Source organism: Chaetodon auriga, chromosome 5 (assembly GCF_051107435.1).
Source record: "Chaetodon auriga isolate fChaAug3 chromosome 5, fChaAug3.hap1, whole genome shotgun sequence".
Taxonomy (NCBI): Eukaryota; Metazoa; Chordata; class Actinopteri; order Chaetodontiformes; family Chaetodontidae; genus Chaetodon; species Chaetodon auriga.
In genome coordinates this window covers 27004862-27029413 of record NC_135078.1, presented here as the reverse complement: position 1 = coordinate 27029413, position 24552 = coordinate 27004862, and the positions used below count along the sequence as shown (strand labels likewise).

Below are 24552 nucleotides of genomic sequence, written 5' to 3'. Positions count from 1 at the left end.
AACACACACTGGCTTCAACATGACTGTGTACATCCAGGAAGTGAAAACAAGGATTCTGTCGAGTTTTGGTGTTTGAGCCTGTGAACCACAGCGCTTGTAGGTGGTGTTTGACTCGTTGTATTTCATTACTTTACCTTCATTTGTCATAATAATGGATAGAATTTATGAAGGTCATCTATAGTTGTAGCACAAATCTCAACCTTGTTTAGGCTGTAAAGCCCCACTGAGACTGGTTTCACTCTGAATTATAGTCTCATTTTCTCTACTTTAAATTATTTCCCTTTCAGAGTGAGATTCAGCTTTCAAACCTGAGGACCACAGTCACCTCAGTGTCAGTAGCTCTGAGCAGCGACCTGTTGTGTAATCTGCATAAGTGAGGGCCAGATGTCCAAATGAGAGGGACTATTGTGAACTTAGACGCACATTCTGGTATGAAAACAGGATGTCCATGGCTTTATTCAACTGCTGTCTGGAATGCATACACTTAAGACTACGTGACTCAGTCCCACAGGCTGGTGCACCTTTATATAGACATGCTACAACAGCCAGAGGTGATTTAAAAAGCCTGATGCATACACAGCTGGAGGTAGCATGCAGTGCTATGCTCTAAATGTGACCAGGGTTATGGAGGGCATATAAACTGTAAGCTGTGCTGGGCCAGGGGCTTAGCTATTGGCCTGTGACCTTTTCACACTCTGTCACAGGTGTAGTCGCTGTTGATGTGCTGCTGTGCTGTTGACAAGATCAGAGGACAGTGTGGGGGCACAATACCAGAGGGAAAACACAACAGTCTCTGAGAACAGAGACCTCTTTTGTCTTCAAGGTTTTGTTGTGCCATCAAGTCCCTCACGGTTTAACGCAGTCTCTAAACATTTGCACACATTTTACTGTGAGCGCAGGAGTTTGCAACAGTAAAAAAGGCATGAATAAAAAGAAGTGTTGAACATGTTATGCTCCATCCCGAAACCACCGCTCCCAGTCAGTGACGACACGTCGTGTAATGATATCTGGTTTTACATCACCAGGCTTTTGTCCCCTGTGAGGGGTCTCTGGTGTAATTTGCCTTCACGAATGTTGTTTTAGACAAAGTCAAGTCATCCTAGGAACTGCTTTCCCTTTTGTGACTAACTGGCTTCAGCAAACTTGGGCTTCTTCATGTAGGACAGCCCCTCAACATCCTCTGGCTCTGACATTTTCAATCACAGCAGGTCTGCGGGGCTATAATGCAGCCTGCCTAGTCCAGATTAGCCCACTTAGAAAACCTTCATTTCAGACGTTTAAAAATAACTGAGAACAAAGCCCAAGCAATCACACGCACAATCCTTCACGGAGGCTGAATCTCCAGAACGCTCACATACGTGCACAAGGTATGAGCACGCTAACAGTCAGGAAAAGCTAAATCCTTCGCCTGCAGAACAAGTGGGCCCTCATCTGCGTGTGCTGTTACATAAACAGGCCCATGTAACAGCAACTCCATTTCCACTCTTGCCTTGCATGTGAGCGGATTACTGAGAATTGGCTTAAAGCATGATCTACCAGACTTAGAAAAAAAACAGCATTTTTCTGTGTGCTGGGCTTTTCGAAGGCAGCACTCAGAGACGTATTTGGACCACAGCAGAAGACACCTCATCAAACTGTCTTGGACACGTGGGGACAGGCTGATGATTTCCAGCTTCCACTATTTGACTGGGATCTAACCAGCACGAGGTCCTGGACACATCATTCAGTGCTGGAACTGCACTGGTGTAATATTTGAGGAGTATTAACACATATATTAATACATTATTATTGTAATAGACTGGATTAAGTGTTATCTCCAAGAAGAAACTGGTTAATTTAAGTTTTTAAAAGGGGAAACGTTTAGGGGAAATGAAATTAATGACCTGTTCATCTCAGTTAGAGCTCAAATGATTGGTGAGTTTGATTGACAGATAAGTGAGTGGTAACAATTTTAATACTGAACCAATTTTTGGGGCAAAAAAATCACATTTTTGCTGGTTTTTGTAGACTTGTGCATCAGTTTTTATGCATATTTTAAAACAGAGTTGTTGAATTATTCGTGACATACATGAAGCATGTGACTAAACGTCCGTTCATGCTTCCATTCTGATGAAGAACTGCGGCGGAAGAAAACCTGACCTGTGTTGTGATGAGTGTGTGGAGCGATGAGGAGAACCTTCCTCAAACCTCAGATGAATTCATAACACAAACAGAAATCCAGATTTACATTTTCCAACTTGATTTTGTTTGTTTGAGATTTAACTGGCGCTTTTTTTAAGCGACGTCATCTCGCCGTGCCCTCCTCCACCCGCCTGCAGAATTAACTCCAACAGCTGTTTATCCTGATGTGTCCAACTCCTAATGTTCACAATGACGGCCGTGGATGGAAACATCTCTATTTGCCAGTTTTCTGGAAATTCTGATGCAGCTGATTCCAAAGAAACTTGTGACGCTGTTTGAAGCATAAATAAAAAGAGAATGCAGTTCAACAGTTTCCTGAAGTGTCCCTGAGTTCATGTGTTCATCTCCTTCATCCAATCATGTGTTCACAAAGTGGTGAACTCGCTCCATCCTCCCTGTGAACGACTGAGCCTTTCCAGGATGCCCCTTTCATACCCAATCATGACACTATCACCTGTTACCAATGAGCCTGTTTACCTGTGGAATGTTCCAAACAGGTGTTTTTGGAGCGTTCCACATCTTCACAGTAAGCGAATATTTACAGAAATCAATGAAGCTGATGAGGAAAAACATTAAATATATTGACTTTGTGCTGTTTTCAGTTTATGTTAAAAAGGATTGACAAATTATCACGTTCCTCATCATTTTTGGAGTCAGGGTTGTAGAATGTTCACTAAATTTGGACAGTTGGTAGTCTACCACTGCACTGAAGCAGGCTTTATAGTATCATTGTGTACTCAGAGTGTAGACGCTGATGTAGTGTCTTGTACTTGGAGGATCACTGGTTTGATCAATGGCTTCTCTCTGCTCTCTCATCAGCACAGCTGCTCAGTTGATGAGCCGCACTGTGCATTGTTTGACTGACAGACGCACGCCATTTCCATTTTTCTGCCAGAAGACATGGCTATTAAGTGTCTCCTGAATTTGATCTACAAACACGTCCTTCCCTTCAGATTTTCCCTCCACAGCCTAAAAACCGAGTACTTCACATTTCAAACAGTGTCTGTTAAGCAGAGCCAGCTGCCACTGCTCTTGTGCATAATCCTGGCAAAGGAGGCTGTGACCTCTTTCATTAGTGTGGTCTAGTGACACTGAGACACTACACTGGCTTTCATTGCCCAGAGGACTTAATTACTGTCGTGTGTTACCTTCCCAAAGGACGCACAGGCTGTGTTTGGATGATTTCTTGCAGAGTAACCTACAGACAGAGGAAGACTGTGATGAAAAGATGTGGAAATGTGCATGTTCATTTCACTGTGATGTCAAAGCTGAGAGGGCCAGATCCTTTACCCTGACCTGCCATCTCATTCATTTTATCCAAACATTGTATAGACTCTTATTTACAACATGAGCCGTCCTCGTTTTTCCCCCTCCTTTCATATTTCAATGAAGTTATTGTTCGTCTTTTGCTCGAGTGAAAATATGAAGCACCATGACGTTTTAAGCATCTAACCGTCACTCTCCTCTCTGTTGTCCTTCTGTAGGAGCGTGGGAGTTCCATGGGGAAACTGGAGCCAATCTCCCCTGTGAGCCCGGTCCACATGGACCCTGACTTGGATCTGGTGCCGGCTCGCTTCTCCAAGGAGGAGCTGATCCAGAACATGGACCGTGTGGACAGGGAGATCACCATGGTGGAGCAGCAGATCTGCAAGCTTCGCAAGAAACAGGTGTGCACACCTCCGCATCGGATCATAACTTTGGGGTTAGAGGTTGAAGACTGATGCTGTCTTAAGTTTTCTTGCTTAGCTCTTCTCCATAGAGACGTTGTGCTGGTCCTGTTGTGAATGCCTCCGGCCTTTGAATCGACTCACGTCTCTTAGATTTCATGTGTTGTTTTTGTATGCATGTGTGTGGGAGCGTATGCAGCAGAAAGGCCTTTGCACACCACATTACAAAATGCTTGTTTGTTTTGCCGCTGAAAAGAAGACAAATAATGAGTTGTACCCGATTGTGTTGATGTTCTTTCATTCACTTTATGATAAGAAAGCAGCGACCCAAACAGCCTCTCTACGGTGTAAAATAGACGTTTTGCAATCTAGGAAGTGAAGTCCTGCCCAGCATGCAGCTTAATGTGACCCACATTTTTCAGAGCGTTTGTAGAGACTCTGTGTCTTTATTTTGTGCTCACCTGTAAGAAGAGCCGATGTGTGGCAGCGAAGGAAGTGGAGTAGACACCTCTTTGTGGTGTCCTTCATCTGCATTCTGCACACATTTTGACCAGGCAGGCATGCCTAAAAGCACCACCTAAGAGTTTATTCGTCATGCTTGTAGATGTCTAAGGCTTTGCCAGCGCTGGCACCCTTGTTGAATTTTCTTCATGGCGGCGTTTGGCTCGTTTAAAATGTTCATGTGTGGTTTTCCAATGTGACTTCCCCTGCCAGGCTTCAGCTGGCATCAGTGCAATAAAGTCTAGCTGTTTTGTAATCGCTGCATTCGAGTTCTGTGGCTGTTTCTTGTGCCACGATTCTGTACACGCACTCCTCCAGGCAGCTGCATTCCCCTTTCTCTTCTCTTTGGCTTTTTATTTAGGAGAAAAGTAGGTTAAAAATATATAAGGCTATAAATAACAGCTTCCCTGGGGGAGGAGGAGGAGGATTATGGTGGAGGTTTTGTGACTGCTAAACCACTCATATCCCTGCCACACAGTCTCCCTTTTGGCCGCCTGCCATGTTTAGTAGAGGAGCTGTATGGTCGAGCTCACTCTTTTCCACCCGAATCCCTCCTCCGCCCTGCACGCAGTTATATCAACGTCATTGTGCTCAATTATTTAAAAGAAATCATTATTCAGAAGTCGCATTAGGTTCATTTATTGATGACAGTTGCATGTGAGTCTGATCTGAGCATTTACATTAATGATCTTGACCGCTGAATTATACTACTGACAACTTGAACGAACGCTGGTTTCACAGACTGATACGACCGCAGCTTAGAGTCCTACAGGTTCCTTTACAGAGCCATTGATTTGACGAGCTGAAAATATTGATTACGATAAGCTTGATCAGCTATAGAAAGACACACATATATGGTTGAGAATGGCCTCCAAATAACGTACTGATGAGACAAAAGCTAAGTGTTGTTTTATTAAAATATATAAGCGTTTCACCTGATGAAATCAGTTGTTACCAAATAAAAACGAGGAGGCTGCCTCTTGAAGATTTGTACATTGCTCCTTTTTAATAGAAAAGTATTTAATGAGTCTGTTTTTCTTAATCACATAGTGATAGGAAGCGAAATAAAACTGGCTCTCAGATTCCTTCCCTGAGGTTAAAACTTATGAATGATGGAGAGTCGAAGATCTGCTGCTTATGAGCACAAATTGCATCCCCTCCTCTCATCTTCCTCAATACATGCACAGCGTTTTTATGGATTTCTTCTTCGCAGTCCGGCTCTCTTGAAGCATTAAAACATCTGGAGTAATTAAGCAGCACGGTAAAACTTTATTTAAAGAGCTCTGGCAGAGTTGGTGGATGGGCGGGGGTTAAGGCTGAGGTTACCGCAAGTCTGTGTCATGTCAGCCGAGCCCAGGATGGCTGGTTTATTTTGTTTTACTCTGTGGCGGCTTTGGAGAGGGAAGGGGGGAGTCTCTGTGGGAATGTCTGTGTTTCCCTCACCAGATGCTTCAGGCCTATCATGTCACATGATGATTCATCTCGCTCGACTCTCATGTGTGTCCTCCCGAGGCCTCCTGTCCCCTCTCTGAAGCCCCTGACAGGAGATGAGAGGGAGGAGAAGGGGGCCGACCTAACTGTAGACCAGCTATATGCACGCCTCTCGGCGACACTCGGCCTTGGCCTGAAGACGGCGAGTTACAGCTGAATACACTCGGCTTCTGTCTCAGCTTATAGCCTGAACAGCATGGAGACTGCACCCAAACAGTTCAGCCAGTTCATGAAGTCAGAGATAAAAGGTTTATATTTATCCAGAGGCACGAGGTCTTTATGTCCGCTTTATGTATGTTAATTGTCACAGTTTAGACATAGTCTTTGAAATGCATTTGACAAAGTGGACACAGATGCAGAACATGTCTTTATTGTCTTTGAGTGCAGTGTGAAATTTAGATGCCTGTAAGACTTTGAGTTAATTCTTAAATATCAGGAGACAGGAGCCGCCAAATCATGTTTTTGTCTGCTTTTACTCAAACGTTTAACCTTTGGTCTCGCTCTTTATAAAATAACTGACCACGGTCAGGAAAATAAACCTTCCAATAAAAGGATTTTAATCAGAATGATGAATTGCTTCAGTGTCAAGCACCAAACCTCCTTTTCTCTATATGTGTTTTATATCCAGATATGATTTAATGCAGGAGGAGAAGACGGGTGGGCCCTAACATAGTCTGTTTAATTGAGGACAGTTTAGCTCGTTAGCTAACGGCTAACACAGACATTGATGAGTTACACTGCTGCACAAAAAGCAAGATAAGTGATGATACAGGCCACAGACAGCAGCAGCTCGTAGCTTCTTTACCACTCTGTGAGATGAAACTGCTGTTTTCATGTTGGATTTGAAAATTCAATGTGTAAATAGTTCAAAAGTTTGAATAATTTTCAGCTCATTATTGCTTAAGTGGTGAGTTCCTCATGCTGCTTATTGACATAGTTAGGTGTGGGAGGAGTGATGATTCTGACTGGTCCGTTCACACCTTTTCAGCATCTGGACAGAATGCAGTCGTTTACAGTTGCCTTTTTCCTTTTCTGACAGTTTTCCAATCTGCTAAAGCTGCAAGAAGTCTCTAAGTGTAATTAGACTGTGAGACACAAACGCTGCTTTTCTTTCTGAACGCTTTCCAGCTTCAAAACTGGCTTTTCCTCCTCTTTCAGTGGGAGATGGACGGACAAAGCCGCACCGGCAGAACTCTGCATGATTGGCAGTGAAACAAACACTGATGGGCTTCAGCCCTGCCAGATCCTCGCTTTCAGTTCCTCACAGGTTCATCTGCCACCCCCCAAATTCTTACTAGCTCTCTGTGTTTTGTTCACGTTCACAGCAGACAGCGCTTCCTAAAACTCACTGTTTGTAGACAGCAGTGGTTGGTTGGATGCCAGCGTGACTGCTAAGTGAGAGGAACTCTGCTGTTTTCCAGGATTCGTCTGGTGTTCATTTCCCACATTTACCTCTCCTTTGTTTTGTTTTCTTTTGTCTGCCGCTCTCTCATTGGATGTTCCAGCCACACAGCAGGCATCGGCTTTGTTTACAGCCTGTTGTAGTAACTCTTTGATTAACTAGGCCCTGGGGAGTTAATAGCTATTACAGCTAATAAGGCAGTTAGTCTCGTCCCTGCTGGAGAGCCGGGGGAGGGACAGTTTATCTAACACACACTCTCTAATCTGGCTACAGGAACTGGTGATCCACAGGTCTTCCTGGAAGATCAGGGCCCTTTTGGGTGCGCTGAAGTGTGGCTTTGTCAAAGTCAAGTGTTAACCGCCATCTTTGTGTGTGTTTTACAGCAACAGTTGGAGGAGGAGGCCGCGAAGCCCCACGAGCCAGAGCGGCCCATCTCACCTCCGCCCAGCGAGGCCAAGCACCGCAGCCTGGTGCAGATCATCTACGACGAGAACAGGGTCAGTAGCATACACACACACACACACACACACACACGGCAGGCGCTCAGTCTGTGGCTCGCCACGACCCAGAATACCTTGCATTTGAATTTGGTTTCATTTGATCACGTATGCAGTGCTTTAATTACCGCAAGTGTAACAGTCAGGCAGCTGGGTGCTTTCCTGTGGCTGATGCTCGATAAGAAGCTAAACTAAGCCGAGCAGCTACGTCCTCTGAATATTATCTTTTCCTTGCCTCGTTCTAACGTCGGGGATAGAGCAGCTAGTCTGGAGACAGTGCCTGTAAGGTGAACTAGATTACTCAGCAGGTGCACTTTTGAAGAAACCACAGAGTCCCTAATTTACCATGAGTAGAGCCCCAGAGTGTTTATTCTTTCATTCTGTTTTTTATGACGTCTCAGAGACAAAGTGTGGCTCGGAGAGACTGGTGTCTGTCTGCAGGGCGCATTTCTTCTTGGAGATGTGTCATTTTCATTTACCTTGTTTGATGTTTTCCTCAAAAACCATTGCCAACAAAAGCAGAGGGTGCCACAAAGTATTCATCTCCTACCTGAGCCTCCCACTCGTTACTGTCAGGCGAGGCAGAGCTCTTGCCTAACAGAATAAGCTGCTAAAGGTCAACATAGCAGGCATGATGAATCACACACATGCACACACTGAAAAACATCTTTGTCTTTCATCACCTGTGTAAGTATAGCAACTGAATCCCTCTTTATGGAAAAGAAAAACAGAGCAGCTGGGAGATCATATAAAGGTATTTGGAAGTGTTAAGTTGGTCCTGGTCACAGCAGGTAGGATATGCAGCAGTGCTCTGTGGAGGGATTCTCAGTGCTCTCAGTCCCCCTAGTGGTGAAATGCACAAGTGTCCTTTTATAGGAATTGGCATTTAAAGCAGAGAGCTCCTCTCACACTTTATCACACCCCATTAAACCTCTCTGAACGAGCTCCCAATGGGAATCTAGGAGCAACGTTAGAACTTCACAGGTCAGAGGAAAAGAGCCCTTGAATGTTTGGAGCAGCTTCTCCGACACGATCGAGGCACATCAATTTCTTAAAGCGGTGCAGTGTGTGTGTGTGGGAAAGCAAGCATTCACTCTGCTTAGCTGTCATTGGACGACACTAAATCCATGACAGAGCTGTTGTTGTGACACTTCAGTCTAACCTGCACCGATGTCCTCAGATAACCACCAAAATACCAGAGAAGCCCTTTTAAAGGAGACACGGCGGCACAGGGAGTGTCCTTCATGTCTTTCAGCCTGACTGTCATGGAGCTTCACTAAATCAAAGCAGCAGCAGGACGCTGCAGATTGCTCAAGACTCATCTGAAAGGCTCGAAGTTAAAGAATGACTCACGGCTTACTCCACAATGCAGCCTGACCTCTGTAACACTTTCCACTTCCCTCTGACTGGCAGGATGTACTCTGGCCTACTGCCTCCAACCCTAACCTCTCTCTCTCTCTCTCTCTCTCTCTCTCTCTCTCTCTCTCTGTCTCTCTCTCTCCTCTCTCTCTCTCTGTCTCTCTCCCTCTGCCCCCTCCCCTTTTTCTTTCTCTCCCCTTTCTCCCTCTCTCTTCCTGTCTTTCTCTCTCTCTTTCTCTCTTCTCTCTCTCTCCCCCTCCCTCCCTCCTGTCTCTCTCTCTCTCTCTCCCCCCCCACTCTCTCTTCTCCCCCCCAACCCTAACCCTCTTCCTCCCGACACTATAGCATTTACTCCTCCCCTCAATCATATTTATGCTCATTCTTATAGCCAGTATAACATTTGCTGTTGCGTATTGATTCCTAAATAATGAACATTACATGTGACACATTACATTTAAAGCTTTTGCTAACACTTGGTCACATACATGCGTCTCCATTAGCCAGAGCACAAATCTGATTGCCTCGTTCTCGGTTCTCCATACAAATCAGAACCAGCTGTGCTCCAGCGCAGAGCTTGGTGGTAATGCACCTGAAGTTGTTTGGTCACTCCTAAAATCACCAGAAGCAGATATATGCACAGCCTGCGTGTTTCTCTGTCAGTGTATGCGTGTTGAAGCACCTGGCTATAATTACCCAGCCTCTGCATGCCTTTCTGAGCTGGTGTCACTGCGCTGTCATCTGTCCCCTCTGGGCTCACTGTCACCAGCTTTCCCAAACAGGGTTGAGCCCATTGTCTCACCCGGGGGACGGCTCGACTCAGGTTCACTCCTCTCATATTTGGGACATAGCTGTCATGGACATGAACACAAGAGGAGACAGCCCCACTGAGGCCGCAGTCTCATCATTCTGTTGAGCTCTGCTAAATCTTCATGTCTCTGCTGTATTAAGACTTTTCCCCGTTCTCCCTCCCTTCAGAGAGGTACCAAAGTTCTGTCGTGCTGTGGTTTCGTCCTGTGAGCACCCACAGTGTTATTTTCATAGGTTGTACTGAGTTTTCTCGTGTTCAGGGTTTTATTTAAGGGCTCATGTGATCCACGGGGGGGATTGTGTTGTTGACTGCAGGCAGTATGGCAGCACAGTATAGTTGCTTCAGATCAATTTTGTTGTACTGCAAGGGGAAAATTGTTTGGTCCAGACATAAAAACACCATTTAATCCACAGTAAAAACAACAGAATAAGCTCAGAACATAATCATAATGAGACAGAATAAATCAATGACGCCAATAAAAGGCTGATGGTTGAGGAGTAAGATATTTCCTTGTATTTACTTGTTTTCAGTTTATTTTATAGAAGTGTCGTTCCCCGGGTCAAGTAGCTGCTGTAATTGAGTATGGAGTGAAGCTGATGAGAAATATCCTGGAAGATTTTTTGGAGGATAGTTTGACGAACGGGCCGCGGCTGTTTTTTGGCCCATGGTTTGTCGTTGCTGCCCGGCTCAGTCCCAGACACACAGATCAAACCTTAAGACAGAGCGCTCTGAGGTCCTGACGTGTAAAACAGAAGTAAAATCCAGCAGCTCACATTAAAATGTTTGTGTCTAAAGCCTCTGCCAGAGCAGCAGTCCTGTTAGCTACCACGGGATGGCATAATTGAATTAATGGAGCCAGCCTCTCTGTCTGGGTCTTGTGATGAGGATGTGTGTGTGTGTGTGTGTGTGTGTGTGTGTGTGTGTGTGTGTGTGTGTGTGTGTGTGTGTGTGTGTGTGTGTGTGTGTGTGTGTGTGTGTGTGTGTGTGTGTGTGTGTGTGTGTGTGAGTGAGACCAGCAGCTCTCTCTGTGTAATTATCCACACTTTTAGACAAAGGTAATATCTATACAGCTTCCTCTGGATCATCCACGCCCTCTCCTCATAGCTGAATTTGGCGTTCCTAGTGTTTATCGTGAAGCCGTATTCTCGGAGTTTGGAGGACGGCATCACGCAGTCTCATTTTCAAGTTGACTGTGAGAATCACGGCTAGGAAACGAAGAGAGATCCTTGAGCCGCCGTGCTCTCCGAGGATGAAAGGCTGGTTTTAATAATTGCTGTTCATTAACGGCGTCTGTAGTGAGCGAGCTCTCTGAGGCAACACTCTGCAGCCTGTTACTCACCGGTGAGGAAGCAACAGGAAGGAGGAAGAACAGAGGTCGATGCAAAACCGCTGAAGGAAGAATCGTGGCATCACGGCGGCGTATTTGCATTTGAATGACACGTGTAGCGTGCAGATGTAAATGATGAGTTTCATGTCTTAGAGGAAACTGGAGCCATGTCGCTTGGCTTCACTCGCAGGTGACCCAGTTGGAAGCCTGTGTTGAGTTAAGATGTGTGCGTGAGCTCCGCCGGGGTCTTACATCCAAGTCTGTTAGCGTGAGTCTGCTGTAAACCCCCCCGTCTTACCTCCACAGTGAAAGGGACAGGGAAGCAGTGTGACATGGTGGCTGGTGAACAATAAAGGTTGACATGCACGCACACGCACACTGCCTCTGTTAAAACTTCTTCCTCTTCGTCCAACCCTCCCTCGCCGGCCCTCCATCCCGTCTGCGAAGGTGTCAGCCCCGCCTCGGTCTCGCTGCGCGGTCGCTGAAGGAAATGAAGTGAGATGGAAAGCAACGGAGCATGTGGCGTGTCACCGAGGAGGGTCTGTTTGATCGATGAAGCGGAGAGAGTGGAAGAGAGAAGGAGTGGAGCGAACATGGAGAGGGGTAGTCTGGGACGCTGCTCGCACATTTGTCTGCTGGAGCTAAATATAAATGTATGGAGGAGCAGAGCTGCAGGGAGGTCACCCAGACGCACAGATGGGAGGTTTTTTTGATGCCCCAACACCTCTCCTCTCGTGCTTTATGGCCCCCGCCGGGATGTTTGTTTTCAGGCTGATTGTTGTAGGTAGTAAGCTGGTGGTGGAGGTGAGCTCGTTCTCTGTCTTTCATTAGTTGTCTCTTATGAGATAAGCACCAAAGCCCTTTAGCCTCCCCCCCACCTCCCTGTGTTTTTGCTCTCCCTCTCCCACTCACTTTCTATTCCACTCCCACTTGCTTCCCTGCCTGCCTGCTCTTTCTCTCTGCCTCCCTCTGCTCAGGGGAGGTGAGTAATCTTTTTTTTTTCTGGGAGAGGAGAGAGGGAGCTGAGGCAAGGAGCCGTGGCCCAGCTCGAGTTAAAAGCTCTATTAATAGTCTGTGCATCCATCCCTCCATGCATCCGTCCGTCCGTCCATCCAGCGAGCGGCGGTGTAGCCTCGGTGACCAAGTGAGCGTGCTCGCTGCGTTGCCGTGGTGATGGCAGAGGTGCGGGCGGCCGGCTAATGTACTACTTCTGTTTGTGTTCCCTCACCAGAAAAAGGCAGAAGAGGCTCACAGGATACTGGAGGGACTGGGACCCAGGGTGGAGCTGGTGAGTGAAGACTTTGATTTTATGTCACATTTCTTTTTGCTGCTCGAGTGTCTTTGCACAAGTTAGGTCAGAGGGATGAAGGACGCTTCGGAGGGATGAGGAGCGAGTCAGGAGCACATGATAGCTCTTAACAGAGGTGTGAAATAATGGAAGTATTTGATCAGTGTACTCAAAGCTCCATGAAGCAGCATTCAACATATTGATGATGCTGAATAAGACAACACATCAGGGTGCAGCGTTACAGCCCTGCTTGTTCCCACTGAGAATAAAAACCCTGCTGACGACTTTTTAATCAGTTATATTTTAACATTTGACTTTTCCTCTCGTTCCCACACTACCTTTGTCTGCGGCAATGTTCTGTCACCATCTCACCGTCACACACACAAACACTCGCTCAGTGAATTGGATCGTTTGCTCTTCTCCGCCGTGGAGGACGTTCATTTTGTTCAGTCGTTTGGATCGAGTTGGATCAGGTTACGCGGCGTACGTCATGTTATCTGCAGAACATTTCTGCAAGCATTGAAATCATGCTTTTATGTGGGGTGAGGTCAGAATCATTGATGGGACGTTCATTCGGCCTTCACGTGTCTGCTGTTCACGATGTGTTTCACACCTGAAGACGTGGCTGATGATGATGTGTTTGTTCCTTCTTGTGCTCCAGCCTCTGTACAATCAGCCCTCTGACACCAAGCAGTACCATGAGAACATCAAAATGTGAGTGTCACAACACACAACACACTTCCACAGTAATGCATGTTACACCTGTTATTGATTATATTTATAGGATGTGTTTGATTGTGTACAAATTAAAAAATGAAGTAGTTGGTTAATCGCAGGAGATGTATCATCTTTTTTCACCCAATCATCAATTCCCATCAAAAAGGTCTCAGATACATCCAGTAAAGGGTTAACTAATGTAGGCGGGACCAACCTGGGGGAAGGTGAAATAGCAGAGGCCTCCATTGGCTCCGAGAGGCTGTTTACAAATGAGCTGCGATCTGATTGGACTGAACCTCCATCAAGTTTGTCTGAGCTGGAGATCCTGTTGGACCGCAGTAAGAACAGGCTGTTCTCGCAGGAGTAGCGGGAGTCTCTCCTTCTCTAAATATCTTAATTCTGTTTATTTAACATGATTGTTCAAACAAATATCGAGTATTGGAACGTACGGCTGTGCTTCTTTCTGCCTCCTGCAGGTCTGCTGCTGTTTCAGCTCAGGGTTAAAGTCACGCATGACAACTACGACTTGTCAGCAGTTACCCACAGCGCCCCCGCCTGCATGCCTGCTGCTTTATAACCGCCCCGTGCTAAAACCACGGACAAACGATCCGTCTACGGTCGATTTTAGTTGTCGTCCATCCTCTGAAGTTCCATGAAATAATATAAATGGCTCATAAGCAGTGAACAGAAGTCCTCTTGTATTCTGCTCAGATGCTCGTGTTTTTTAATTCTCTGTTATCTTGTATGCTTCAGCCGGTGGAAATTAAAGCTCAGTGACCTCAGCAGCTATCAGTTCCCGTTGTGGTTGTATATGGCCTCTGAGAGGCTCGTCTCCGTGGCCCCACCTCAGCTCCCCCCTCCCTATTAGCAGCTTGCAAAGAGTGGCTTTGTGAAATTATCGTAATGAGACTCAGTAATGAGACTCACTGGAGAAGACGTGTGTGTGCAGAAGGTCCAGTGTTAATGCAAAGACCTTAAAGGAGCTGGCCTGCACCGTCAGGGTGACACTGCAGGAAATCAGCTGTGAGGTTATTAATAATACTGAATGCAGCTCTACAGTTTCTGGGATCGTGTCAGAGTCGTGTTCATCGGGGGGTTTTTTTCTTCGTGTTTTGAATTTGGTGCTTGATGAAGTTTTTCAATTAAATACACCTGTTTTAATTAAAAATCTGGTGTTGATTGAAGCTGATGAAGACTGTTTTTTGAGGACCTTGATTCTGTAATTAAAGCCAACAGCAGCTTTATTTCACAGAGGTTATTCTGAGTGCTTCAGAACAGGACTTTTTTATGACAATTTTTATATTCTTGCCACATAAGAAACAAGATTTAGGTGAAAAATCAGCAGCTCTTCAGCTCATATTTATTTCTAGTTATGTCTTTTTGCTGAACTGAGCTTCAGATAATTTGTGCTTGAACTGAAGGTGAATTTGTCTAAAAAGAAAAAAAAAAACAAGAGAAACTATTGCGTCTGAAAATGGACTAAAATCTCTATTGATTTAATCTTTTGCCGTTGATATTATGACATGAAATATTGAGTGCGGGATGCCTTTCTCAGCATCCAAGGTTGCGTTGGACCAACGATTAATAAATCATGTCGGTTTCATACGTTGGTGGATGTCTGCAGCAAGAGGAGCCCAGAGTACACAACTTTGTGTGGCCCTGCCATGTCTATCAATAAGGCTTATGTGCATCTGTAATCTTTTAAGGGCCATAATTCACTGTGGCACATCAAAGGGCTGGAGGAGGGTTTTATTAGCTTGTCTGCACCATTGGCACTGTGGTTTGGGCACGGTGGCATACCACAAGATGTGTCTGACCTCTTAGCCTCCCACTGCTCTGTCTTCACTCCTTTTGATCCCTGCACCGTTTGATCAGTATTATTGCCTCAAAAGAATTAACCGAAAACTCTCCTCTCTCTCTGTCTCCGTGTGTGTGCGTCAGTGTGTGTGTGTGTGTGTGTGTGTGTGTGTGTGTGTGTTATTAAATACCACTGTGTCGCTTTGACCCAGCACAATTGACTTCTTTGTTTTGCTAACCGGTTTGATAACCTTGGCACTCATCCCTGCTGGGATAGATGAGCACCAGTAGTATCTCTGTGGAGTCCCCATCCCAGCTCATCTCCTGCACACACACACGCGCACGCACACACACACACGCGCACACTGCCTCTAACACTCAGCTGATGCTACATTTGCCGTTAGCCTTAGCATATGCAGGCTGCCACAGTATGAAAACAAAATCAAACTTTTGCTCAGCGTGCTTGAACCTCTGGAGAACATCTGTCACAAAGGTGTGTGTGTGTGCGCGCGCGCACGTGCATGCATGTGTGTAAGGAATCTTTCAGCCATCATGTTTTGAGGTATTATTCTAAATTACAGTGTTCTCCAGTATCTCAGAAATGGCGAGGCTTAGGGCAGGACAAAGGAAACCTTTCGCAGGGGTTCAGGGCTCCTAATCTCTGCCTTTGCCATCTGGTGTCTAGAGGACAATGCCATCTCTGTCTTTAAAGGGCTTAATCTATCAGTCCTGTTTTTGCCACACCAAGTCAGTTCTCACCCATTATATTCCACAACCTGTGTGGATATCGATGGTATCTTGCTGGATTTGGCAGTGTTTGCCTTCTCTGTTGCAACGGCTTGACTGGATGTGTGTGTGTTTGTTTGTGTGGGAGTGTTTATGTAGGTTGGGGGTTAAGGCTGTTTAGATTGAACTTGGGTTTGTTATTGCAGATAACATGTTTGGGAAATGAAGAATAGGTCACCCTTTGTGTTTATCCCTCTAGACCCTAAATGTTATGATGCTGTCTTCCAGTTTTCACAGAACTCATTTACCACCAGTAGCCCACTTCCTCGTCTTCTGTCCTTGCCTGTGACCCGAAGGACCCTGCGGCTCAGCTGAAGTGACTAATGTAGAATAAGATTACATTAATCAGCTGGGAACGTGACCTTACAACTGACAGATTAAGTGTCAGGAATAAAATTCTGTCTCGCAGCAAAGAAAGAGACAAACTGAGAGGCTGCCTAAGGAGATTACTGGCCCTGACCTTTATTTGAAGCACGGTGGCTGGCTGTTCCCAGACCAGACAAGTTTTATAAGTTTGGCTCACCTCGCTGTCCTTTCCACCCAGAAGCAAGTTTGAGTTTATCGAGCGGTGGCATACAAGGACAGGCATTGTGTGTGTGTGCACCTGTGCTTGTGCGTGTGTGCTTGTGCGTGCGCGTGCGTGTGTGTGTGGTTTCTGTTTGTTTTTTTATTGTGTAAAGAAGTGAGGCAGAGAAAGTGCACAGGGTAGAAATGTGTACTTGAGGATGTGGAGAACATCATATACTGAGATCTACGATGTGACCGGCGTGATGAAAGCCAAAGCGCCGTCTGTCTGAATCGAGCGTCTCCTTAGATGTCCTCACCTTTTCCTTGTGCTTCTGTCCCTCTGTCTCCTCCCTGCATCTCTTTCTTCATCCCTCTTAGAAACCAGGCGATGAGGAAGAAGCTCATCTTGTACTTCAAGAGGAGAAATCATGCTCGTAAGCAGTGGGTGAGTAGACACTCCACATTCTTGACTCTCTGCTGGGACTCAGCCCCTGACGGATGACTCGTGTGAAAGTGGGCCAGCTGCTCCTGGAAGTGAGAGGCCATTTTAGGCAGACCGAAGAGGAGCAGAGTGTGATCTGTTGTCAGTGCCGTGCCCCGGGGAAGCGATTGCTTTTGAAGAACAAAAAACTTTCTCATACCATCATCTGAAAGAAAAGCCTTTATTTTTATTTAGTTTTTTTTTAGATTCTGTTGAATTCCCTGTCAGCTGAGCGCTTATAGTGAGCATTGTGCAGGGTTAGTCTGCGCTCTTGGCTGCCAGTGATTGAGTGAGACCGAGCCAAAGAGCGTGACTATAAATAAAGCAGAGATCAATGGGGTGAGCTCTGATGGTAGAGCCAGGCGGACATCTTAAAATCAACCGGCTGGACAGAAAATCGTTAGTGCAAATCAAGTCTGCAGTTTTACTATGAAATTTGCATCCATCCACGAGTCGGAAATATGACGGGCAACTTTTAACCGCTTCCAGCCGTGGAGATGGTGCCAGCAGCGGCAGCTCTCACAGCTCTGCATTTTTCATGTACTGCAAGTTTATGTGAGGCCAGATACAAATGCGGCACCTGTACGGAAGCCTGCGAGCCGTGGGCGAGTGTCCAGTCTTGTCTCTCGTTGCGTCTTAAGCGGGGGAGGTAGCTCCTCGTGGGCAGAGCGTGGGGAGACATCACCTTGTGCTTTATGAGCCCACTGAGAGTCGTGTCTCCACCAGGTTTAATGGTCTGCTTTACAGCCTGCCTGTCGGCTGCCAGAGCCGTGGCTCGAGGCCAGACTCCCCATAGAATACCAACATATGACTTTGTCCCCTCTGAACATGTCGTATATTGTAGGACACAAGAGAGGAAGATGACAGAATGCAATCATTGAAAAAATAATCTTTCAGTGTTGGGGCAGCCTAAAATATCCCTCTGTGCTTTGGGGGATGTCTTGTTTTAGCAGTGACTGTTAAATGTTCTGTAATTGTGCTTCCTCAGACTTAATGCTCCATTAGTTTTGTGTCTTCAGGTCGAACAGAAGACAGAAAGAGACTGTTGATGGTGAAATGTCTCTGCACTGGATTGAGATCTTTGTCTTTCCTGTGGCGCTTCAGGAACAGAAGTTTTGCCAGCGCTATGACCAGCTGATGGAAGCCTGGGAGAAGAAGGTCGAGCGCATCGAGAACAACCCGCGGCGCCGAGCCAAGGAGAGCAAAGTGCGAGAGTACTACGAGAAACAGTTCCCGGAGATCCGCAAGCAGAGAGAGCTGCAGGAGCGCATGCAGAGGTGAGATCACAAGCTTTGTTTCGCCCTCACTGACGGTGCTGGAACAGAGTTAAAGGCACTTTGTTCATTTCTGGAAGTGCCTTAATGACTTTGATTTGCTGCCTGCCTCCTGCTGATGTTGTGGAGAAATACTGCGGCTCAGTCATCTGTGGCTTGTTGTCATTGACAGGTCTTCTCTATTTTCCTTTTGTAGCCGTGTTGGGCAGCGAGGAGGTGGGCTGACCTCATCTGCAGCCCGCAGCGAGCACGAGGTCTCCGAGATCATTGATGGAATTTCGGAGCATGAGGTAAGCTCCTCTGGTGGAGGTGGTGTGCGCCTCCTCTTGCTCCTCTGCGGCACCTGTGTTCACACTTTCACACTATGGCGGCCAAACATCTGGATGTGTGACTGGGGGCTGGCACTGCTGCCAGGAATGAAACCCCAAGTCTCTGAGGTGGTGGATGAGGACTTCACTTATAAAAATATTTATATGACATGCACATATACATCCAGGATATGCATATTTTGTGATAAAGTGATAAAATTATTTATGAATATCATGTTATGTGGTTATAAAGATAGCAGGAACAGCATCCAAAAACAGCCTGCAGGAATTCGACTCTTCTCTTATTCTCTTATTACTCTACTCTTATTCTTAAATCACTGCGACGTAGTTTTGCTTCAAAGGCATATGCCATCAGATATTGGCATATGATCCAGCTGTTACACAGGATGGTGCCAGTGGATTATCTGTGGTAGTTAAGTTAGCAGGGCTAGCCAAAGCTAAATAATAGCCCTCTAAGGCCACCACAGCCGAGCGGCGAGCACAGCTGCTTTCAATTGAAATGCTCCCAAACGTTTCTGGTGGTTTTTACTGCCTGTCTCTCGTTTTTTTTTACAGTCTTCCCTCATTTCTCTTTCCCCCGTTTATAACGTGTGCAGCCGACACATAGCGTCAGCGGTCGGCGCAGCAGCGGTTATTGTCCGTGTACTCGTCAGCTGCGTAATGGTTCTGTGATGAATCTAAACTGAGCACAGAACGGAGGAGGAGGAGGCAGAGGATGGCGAGCGTGGGCGTGGGTACAGAGTCACAGCCTTGTAATAGCCTGCAGATTTAGCTGCTCTTGGAAAAGTTTCAGCATCAGAAGTGTCAGTCTCGTCTAAGAAAGCATTTTTCTCGAGCCCTCCGAGGCAAATTATGTAAATAAAATTGGCTTGACTTGACCTCAGACATGCCAGCCAAATTCATGCTTTCTGGGCTGACGAGGTTCACACTTGAACATCCAAAAGCTCACAGCTCACCATTCTGCATGCAGTTAAAACCAAATAGGCTTGTCTGACCCATGGTTGACGTACTTCTAATAAAAAGCATACAGTAGGTGACCAATTACACCTTTTCTGGAATACACATACAAAACACAAACATGTCTGGCCTATCGTGATGTTAAAAGCTTCACATGCAGGAGAAGTGCTCGGCCTGAGGTGTCAGACTCCCACATACAAACAATCTGTGAGCGATGTGTGCACATCCCTCAGATAATCTGTAAATAAGCTGAGAATGTTGAATTTGTTTGCCCTTCTGTGCCTTTTTCTGTGTTCCTCCCCATTCTCCTCTTCCACATTTCAAAGCCGAGTGTATCACCACATTAGCTTTCATATAGTGCGTTTCAGTGAAAGCAGATAGTTTCCCTCTCGAGACCAACCCACTCACTCCAGGATGTTGGTTTCTCCCTGTGGCGTTTGTGTGTGACAGAACACAGAGAAGCAAATGCGACAGCTGGCGGTCATCCCTCCGATGCTGTTTGACGCCGAGCAGCAGCGCATCAAGTTCATCAACATGAACGGACTGATGGACGACCCCATGAAGGTGTACAAGGACCGGCAGGTTATGAACATGTGGAGCGAGCAGGAGAAGGACACTTTCAGAGAGAAGTAAGCCAAACGCCGGCGAGGAGGCAGACGTCGTTTCTTCTCCTTATTTTCTAGCAGCTGGTTTTGGTTTCGTTGACCAAAAATACACCTAAAAATATCTTTTGAGTGAAATGTTTTGGTGTTGCTTTGGCATTTTGCACCCAGAACACAGTTTCTAAACAGATGTTAGGGTTTTTTTTTCCACATTTTTAATTTGATCAAATCCCATATTAGCCTCCAGCTCTACTCTCATTTTGTAGGCAAAATTCTTAAGAGCTTCGTTTTAATCAGCGAAACGAGGTGTGTGTGCACTTCCTGTGAAATATGTGTGACCGATAAAGAGTCCGTAAGTTGTTGGTAAGGAAGTGAATCTTCCCCTTTCGTGAGAAATGAGAGGAGGCGTTTCAAGCTGCCAAATCGAATCAAACCCACACAGTAAAATCAGTGACTTTAAAGTCTGCCCACATGAACGTGGAAGAGCTTCAGTTTCTTCTTCTAGTAACTCGCAGTAAGATATTTGATCACTGGTGACTGTTCAGTGTAATATTTGATGGCTTCTTAGGTGCCAAATTTTCTACTTTGGGATTTTTTGCTCCTCTGGGATCAGTGTTTTTCTTTTTTAAATTGGCTTGATCTTAATTGTGAATGTTCTTTTTCAGTGTCCGCACAGACTTCACTTCACGTCGTTCTCTTTGTGCTGTGCTGTGATTTTGAATGATTTCAGTTGTATCTCTGTTCTGCTCTCACAGGTTCATCCAGCACCCCAAAAACTTTGGTCTGATTGCATCTTTTCTGGAGCGAAAGGTATCAGTTTCCTTCCTTTGGTGTTTTGTCTGAGTGATCCCATCCTCTCAGGAAGCCATTGTTAGAAAAATGACATCTCTTTCATGTTTCAGACGGTGGCGGAGTGCGTGCTCTTCTACTACCTGACCAAAAAGAATGAAAACTATAAGAACATAGTGCGGAGGAACTACAGACGCCGAGGAAGAAGCCAGGTATTCTCACCTTTCAAGAAAAAAGATGCTCAGCTTTATATCAAGGCCAGATCACACAGCAGGCTTTGTTGTGTGAAAATCTGAAGGGCACCACCGTCTTTCTTAAGACCTGCACAGGCAGCAGCGCTGAAGTCTTCTTCTCCTATCACGAGGCAACCAGGAAGTCACTGAGCTTACTTAAATGCTGGCTAAACACTGGATTTCCATTTCACTCAGTGCACTCCGGGCCGGGTGACATTCTCTGTTGTCAAACAGGTTTGGCAGGAACAGCCACCGCTAGCTTTTCCCCTGGTTTTCTTGAGTACCTGTGACTTAAGACTAGTTTTATCCAGTTGGAGAGCAGAGGATATGACGCTGTGATACAACTAACCATGAGGTATCTGGTGCACAAAAACAGCTCGCAAAAGGGATTTAAACTCTTCGAAAACTCCTGAAAATGTGCATTGTGTCGATTGACATGTGTGAGCGCGGCCTTCATCTCGCTCCCAGTGATGCAGTCTGAGCCACAGAACTCACGTGATGAAGTGACAAAAGGTCACAGCTGTGTCGATCGAGCGCCACGGTTTGCTCAACCCCGACCCGTCATGTCAGCACTGTTTCCATACAGACAGTTTTTCTAGTGCAGGTAATTTCTGTCACTAATGAGCCCCCCAGTTTTTCCTCAGCCTCAGATCAGGTGCTAGCTGTTAAACTCCGTGTTGGCGGGTGCTAAGGAAATGGCACATTAATTTACCGGCGACCTTTTCCTGCGGGTGCGAGCGTGGTGTGTCCTCATCTTTCCTGAAGAAACCTCCGCTCGTTACCTGGTGGTTGAGTAGCGGCTCACGCTAATGGCTCTCAGTCACAGAGGGAGGTGGCTACACGGGAGGAACAGAAAGTGCAGTGCTATATGTCAGAACGCCTGCAGATGCTAATAGAGATTATGTTTGGGTGGAGGAGAGATGGAGTAATAGCTTAATGTGTTTCCAGCCTTACAGAGTCTTTCCCCACAGTGCTGCTCTTCTTAAACTACATCTTCTGTGGAGCTGTCCCTGGATCAGTTAGGGGCCTGTTGAGGCGCAGTGCTAACAGATCTCCATAGTTGGGATGTATCGTGATTATTATGCTGATGATGTGTCTGGAGGAAGGAGAAAGAGGAGCAGTGCACTGGGCTCGGAGACCATTAAGTCCGACCGAGTTGTCTGTCTGAGCTCATTTCAAAGGGAGGGAGAGGACATTAGTGATATTGTGCAAATAGAGAAAAAGTAGCTTCTGTGAGCGAAAGGTGCATTTTAATCCTGCTCCTCTTCCTGCCGTCTGGCTCTGCTCGCCCTCCTTTCATTCCCCGGCTGTCTCTCTCCTCTGTCTCACTTCCTGTCCTTTTCATGCTGCCTGCCAGGAGCCACATGTAACGTGGCTGTTATGATATATAGTGAAGACATCAACAAAGGTTTGCGTTCTTGAGATGAGCATTAGCCCAAAGGCAGCAACTGAAGTAGAGCAGAAGTTCTTGTCAGTATGTTTGTCTGCTTTGTCAATATTAAGCAGTTTTTCAGGTTTTTGTTCAGACTGCATGTCTGTACTAATCTGAACTCTAACCCTAAAAGCCCAGACAGGCAGGAAATTGGTAAGGAAGTGGTTCTGGGTGCCTAAAGAGCATATTTCGGAACTTTCGCATCCTGTTTTGTTTTGCGTATGCAGAGAATGAGTAGAATTTTTTAAGGTTAGTAACTGTTCTTTACTTTAAACAAGAGAAACAGACACTTCAGAAATGTCAGAGATGCTTTTCATGGTTGTACGGTTTGTGTGATTTCATCAAGAAGCCAGACAAACATCGTCCCGTCTGCAGCTGTGCTCCAAACGTACATTTATGTCTGAATAACGTCTCAGATAACAGATCTGCCACAGGAAGTGCATCCACTCGCTGCAAACAAGCAGAAAATATCTGTGGTTAATAGAGATGGATTGTGTTTGGAGGAATCTGCTTAAGTCAAACAGGCCCTTTTACCTATTTCCATACTTTTCACACCTCTGCTCATTGTGACATCAGGTTTGCAGGATTATTTGGGCAGAAGAACGGTGACCACCCTGATCTGGATCAATGGATCGACTGTGATCTGCTCCCTGAAGTGTTCGACCAAACGTCGACGTGTCTGTTGGTAACGTCTGTGTGTCCTGTTAGCTGTGATCGTCTCTGTAACGTAGGCCCTTGTTGTTCTGTCTCCTCATCGCAGCACGGCCAGCAGCAGCAACAGCAGCAGCAAGTGCAGCGAAGCAGCCAGGAAGAAAAGGAGAAGGAGGAGAAAGAGAAGGAGGGAGAGAGGGATGAAGAGAAAAATGAAGCCGAAGACAAGGAAGATGGAATGAAGTGAGTCGCCTTTTCAATGCTTACTAAACCCGGCCCTGCTCACTGATTGGTCAAACACTGAACCTGCGCAGCTGAAGCGATCTTTCCCCATTTCTCCAACACACAGATTTAGAACTGTTCCAATTTCCTTCAGCAAATGGAGAAAGTTTTGGCTATTGGGAGCAGATCTGGAAATCCAATCATTCTGTAACCCTTGAGTTCTTACTCCCTCACCTCCAGCCAGACTTTCCACCTACGGCACATTCGAGCGTCCGTTCGTTCTCCCTATTCAAACAGCTGTTTTCCTGTTTACGTTCTCCCCTTCCCAGCACTGTGCCAAGTGTCATTTTTTAAATTCCCTGCTTATTTTGTTAGTCTGGGGCTTTTTGGTGGGGAAAATAAGCAGTGTTATTAACCTAGCTGTCAATTTGAAATGTCAATGTGTCAGGAGGAATGTGTGCGGTGGGTGGGTGGGCTGGTGGGTGCAGCGGTGGAGGTGGAGGAGGAGGAGGAGGTGTTTTCAGGCACGGTGCCAGCGAAAGATGCAAAACAACAGATGGAATATCACTGCTTTCTGGTGCCTTAAAATTCTGAGATGAATGCCGTCGACGTCTGTATTCATGCGCTGTGTTATGATGTCAGCTGAGGCTGTGCACTCCAGTACTTTCACGTATTAGCAGGTCATATTTATTAGCAGTTGTGTCGGGGTGTAAGATGATGATGAAACGTTGCATACTGCCTCTCTGCTCCGAGGCGAGGCCAGGGGACTCCGTGACTCCCAGCGCGCCCTGCTGCCTGCCTGTCCCTGGCACAGCTGGCTCGCCTATATTTAGGGTGCAACCGACTCCCCTCAGCAAGATTAATGGAGCTGTGGGAAGATGAATGGAGGTGCAGCGGGTTCAAACTCAGTGGCCGTCTCCTGGCATGCCGTTGTGCTGACACTCGATAAATTATCTCGGAGAAAAAAGAAAGACAAAGCAGTGTCTGCGTACACGTTCACATTTGGTCTTCCAGGTTTGTTACAGAGTGCTGCAGACTGAGACACACTCCGTCTCAGCGTGAGGACAGCGTGCACCTGTCCTCACGCACACAAACACGTCTGCGCTCGGGCTTGTGCCACTAAAGCAAACGAACTTCAGAGACCGAGCTGCACAAAGGACGTGACGGTGATGGACAAGTTTGAATTCAGTTCTTCAGACTGATGGCCCATATTTTCACTATTATTTCACCAGTGAGGTCGTTTATGTGAAGCTT

The 24552-nt window shown here is 46.2% G+C and overlaps 1 protein-coding gene across 9 annotated transcripts in view; it reads left to right on the top strand.

Moving 5' to 3' along the window:
* ncor2 (nuclear receptor corepressor 2) overlaps positions 1 to 24552 on the top strand; it is a 79835-nt gene that overhangs the window by 26704 nt on the left and 28579 nt on the right. For all 9 annotated transcript variants that reach the window (XM_076729922.1, XM_076729924.1, XM_076729928.1 and 6 more), the window contains exons 5-15: positions 3666 to 3848; positions 7626 to 7739; positions 12465 to 12521; positions 13183 to 13235; positions 16707 to 16773; positions 17914 to 18086; positions 18280 to 18373; positions 19820 to 19998; positions 20727 to 20781; positions 20874 to 20972; positions 23186 to 23319. In XM_076729922.1, coding sequence (XP_076586037.1) covers positions 3666 to 3848; positions 7626 to 7739; positions 12465 to 12521; positions 13183 to 13235; positions 16707 to 16773; positions 17914 to 18086; positions 18280 to 18373; positions 19820 to 19998; positions 20727 to 20781; positions 20874 to 20972; positions 23186 to 23319 — 1208 coding nt within the window. The remainder of the gene's footprint in view (positions 1 to 3665; positions 3849 to 7625; positions 7740 to 12464; positions 12522 to 13182; positions 13236 to 16706; positions 16774 to 17913; positions 18087 to 18279; positions 18374 to 19819; positions 19999 to 20726; positions 20782 to 20873; positions 20973 to 23185; positions 23320 to 24552) is intronic.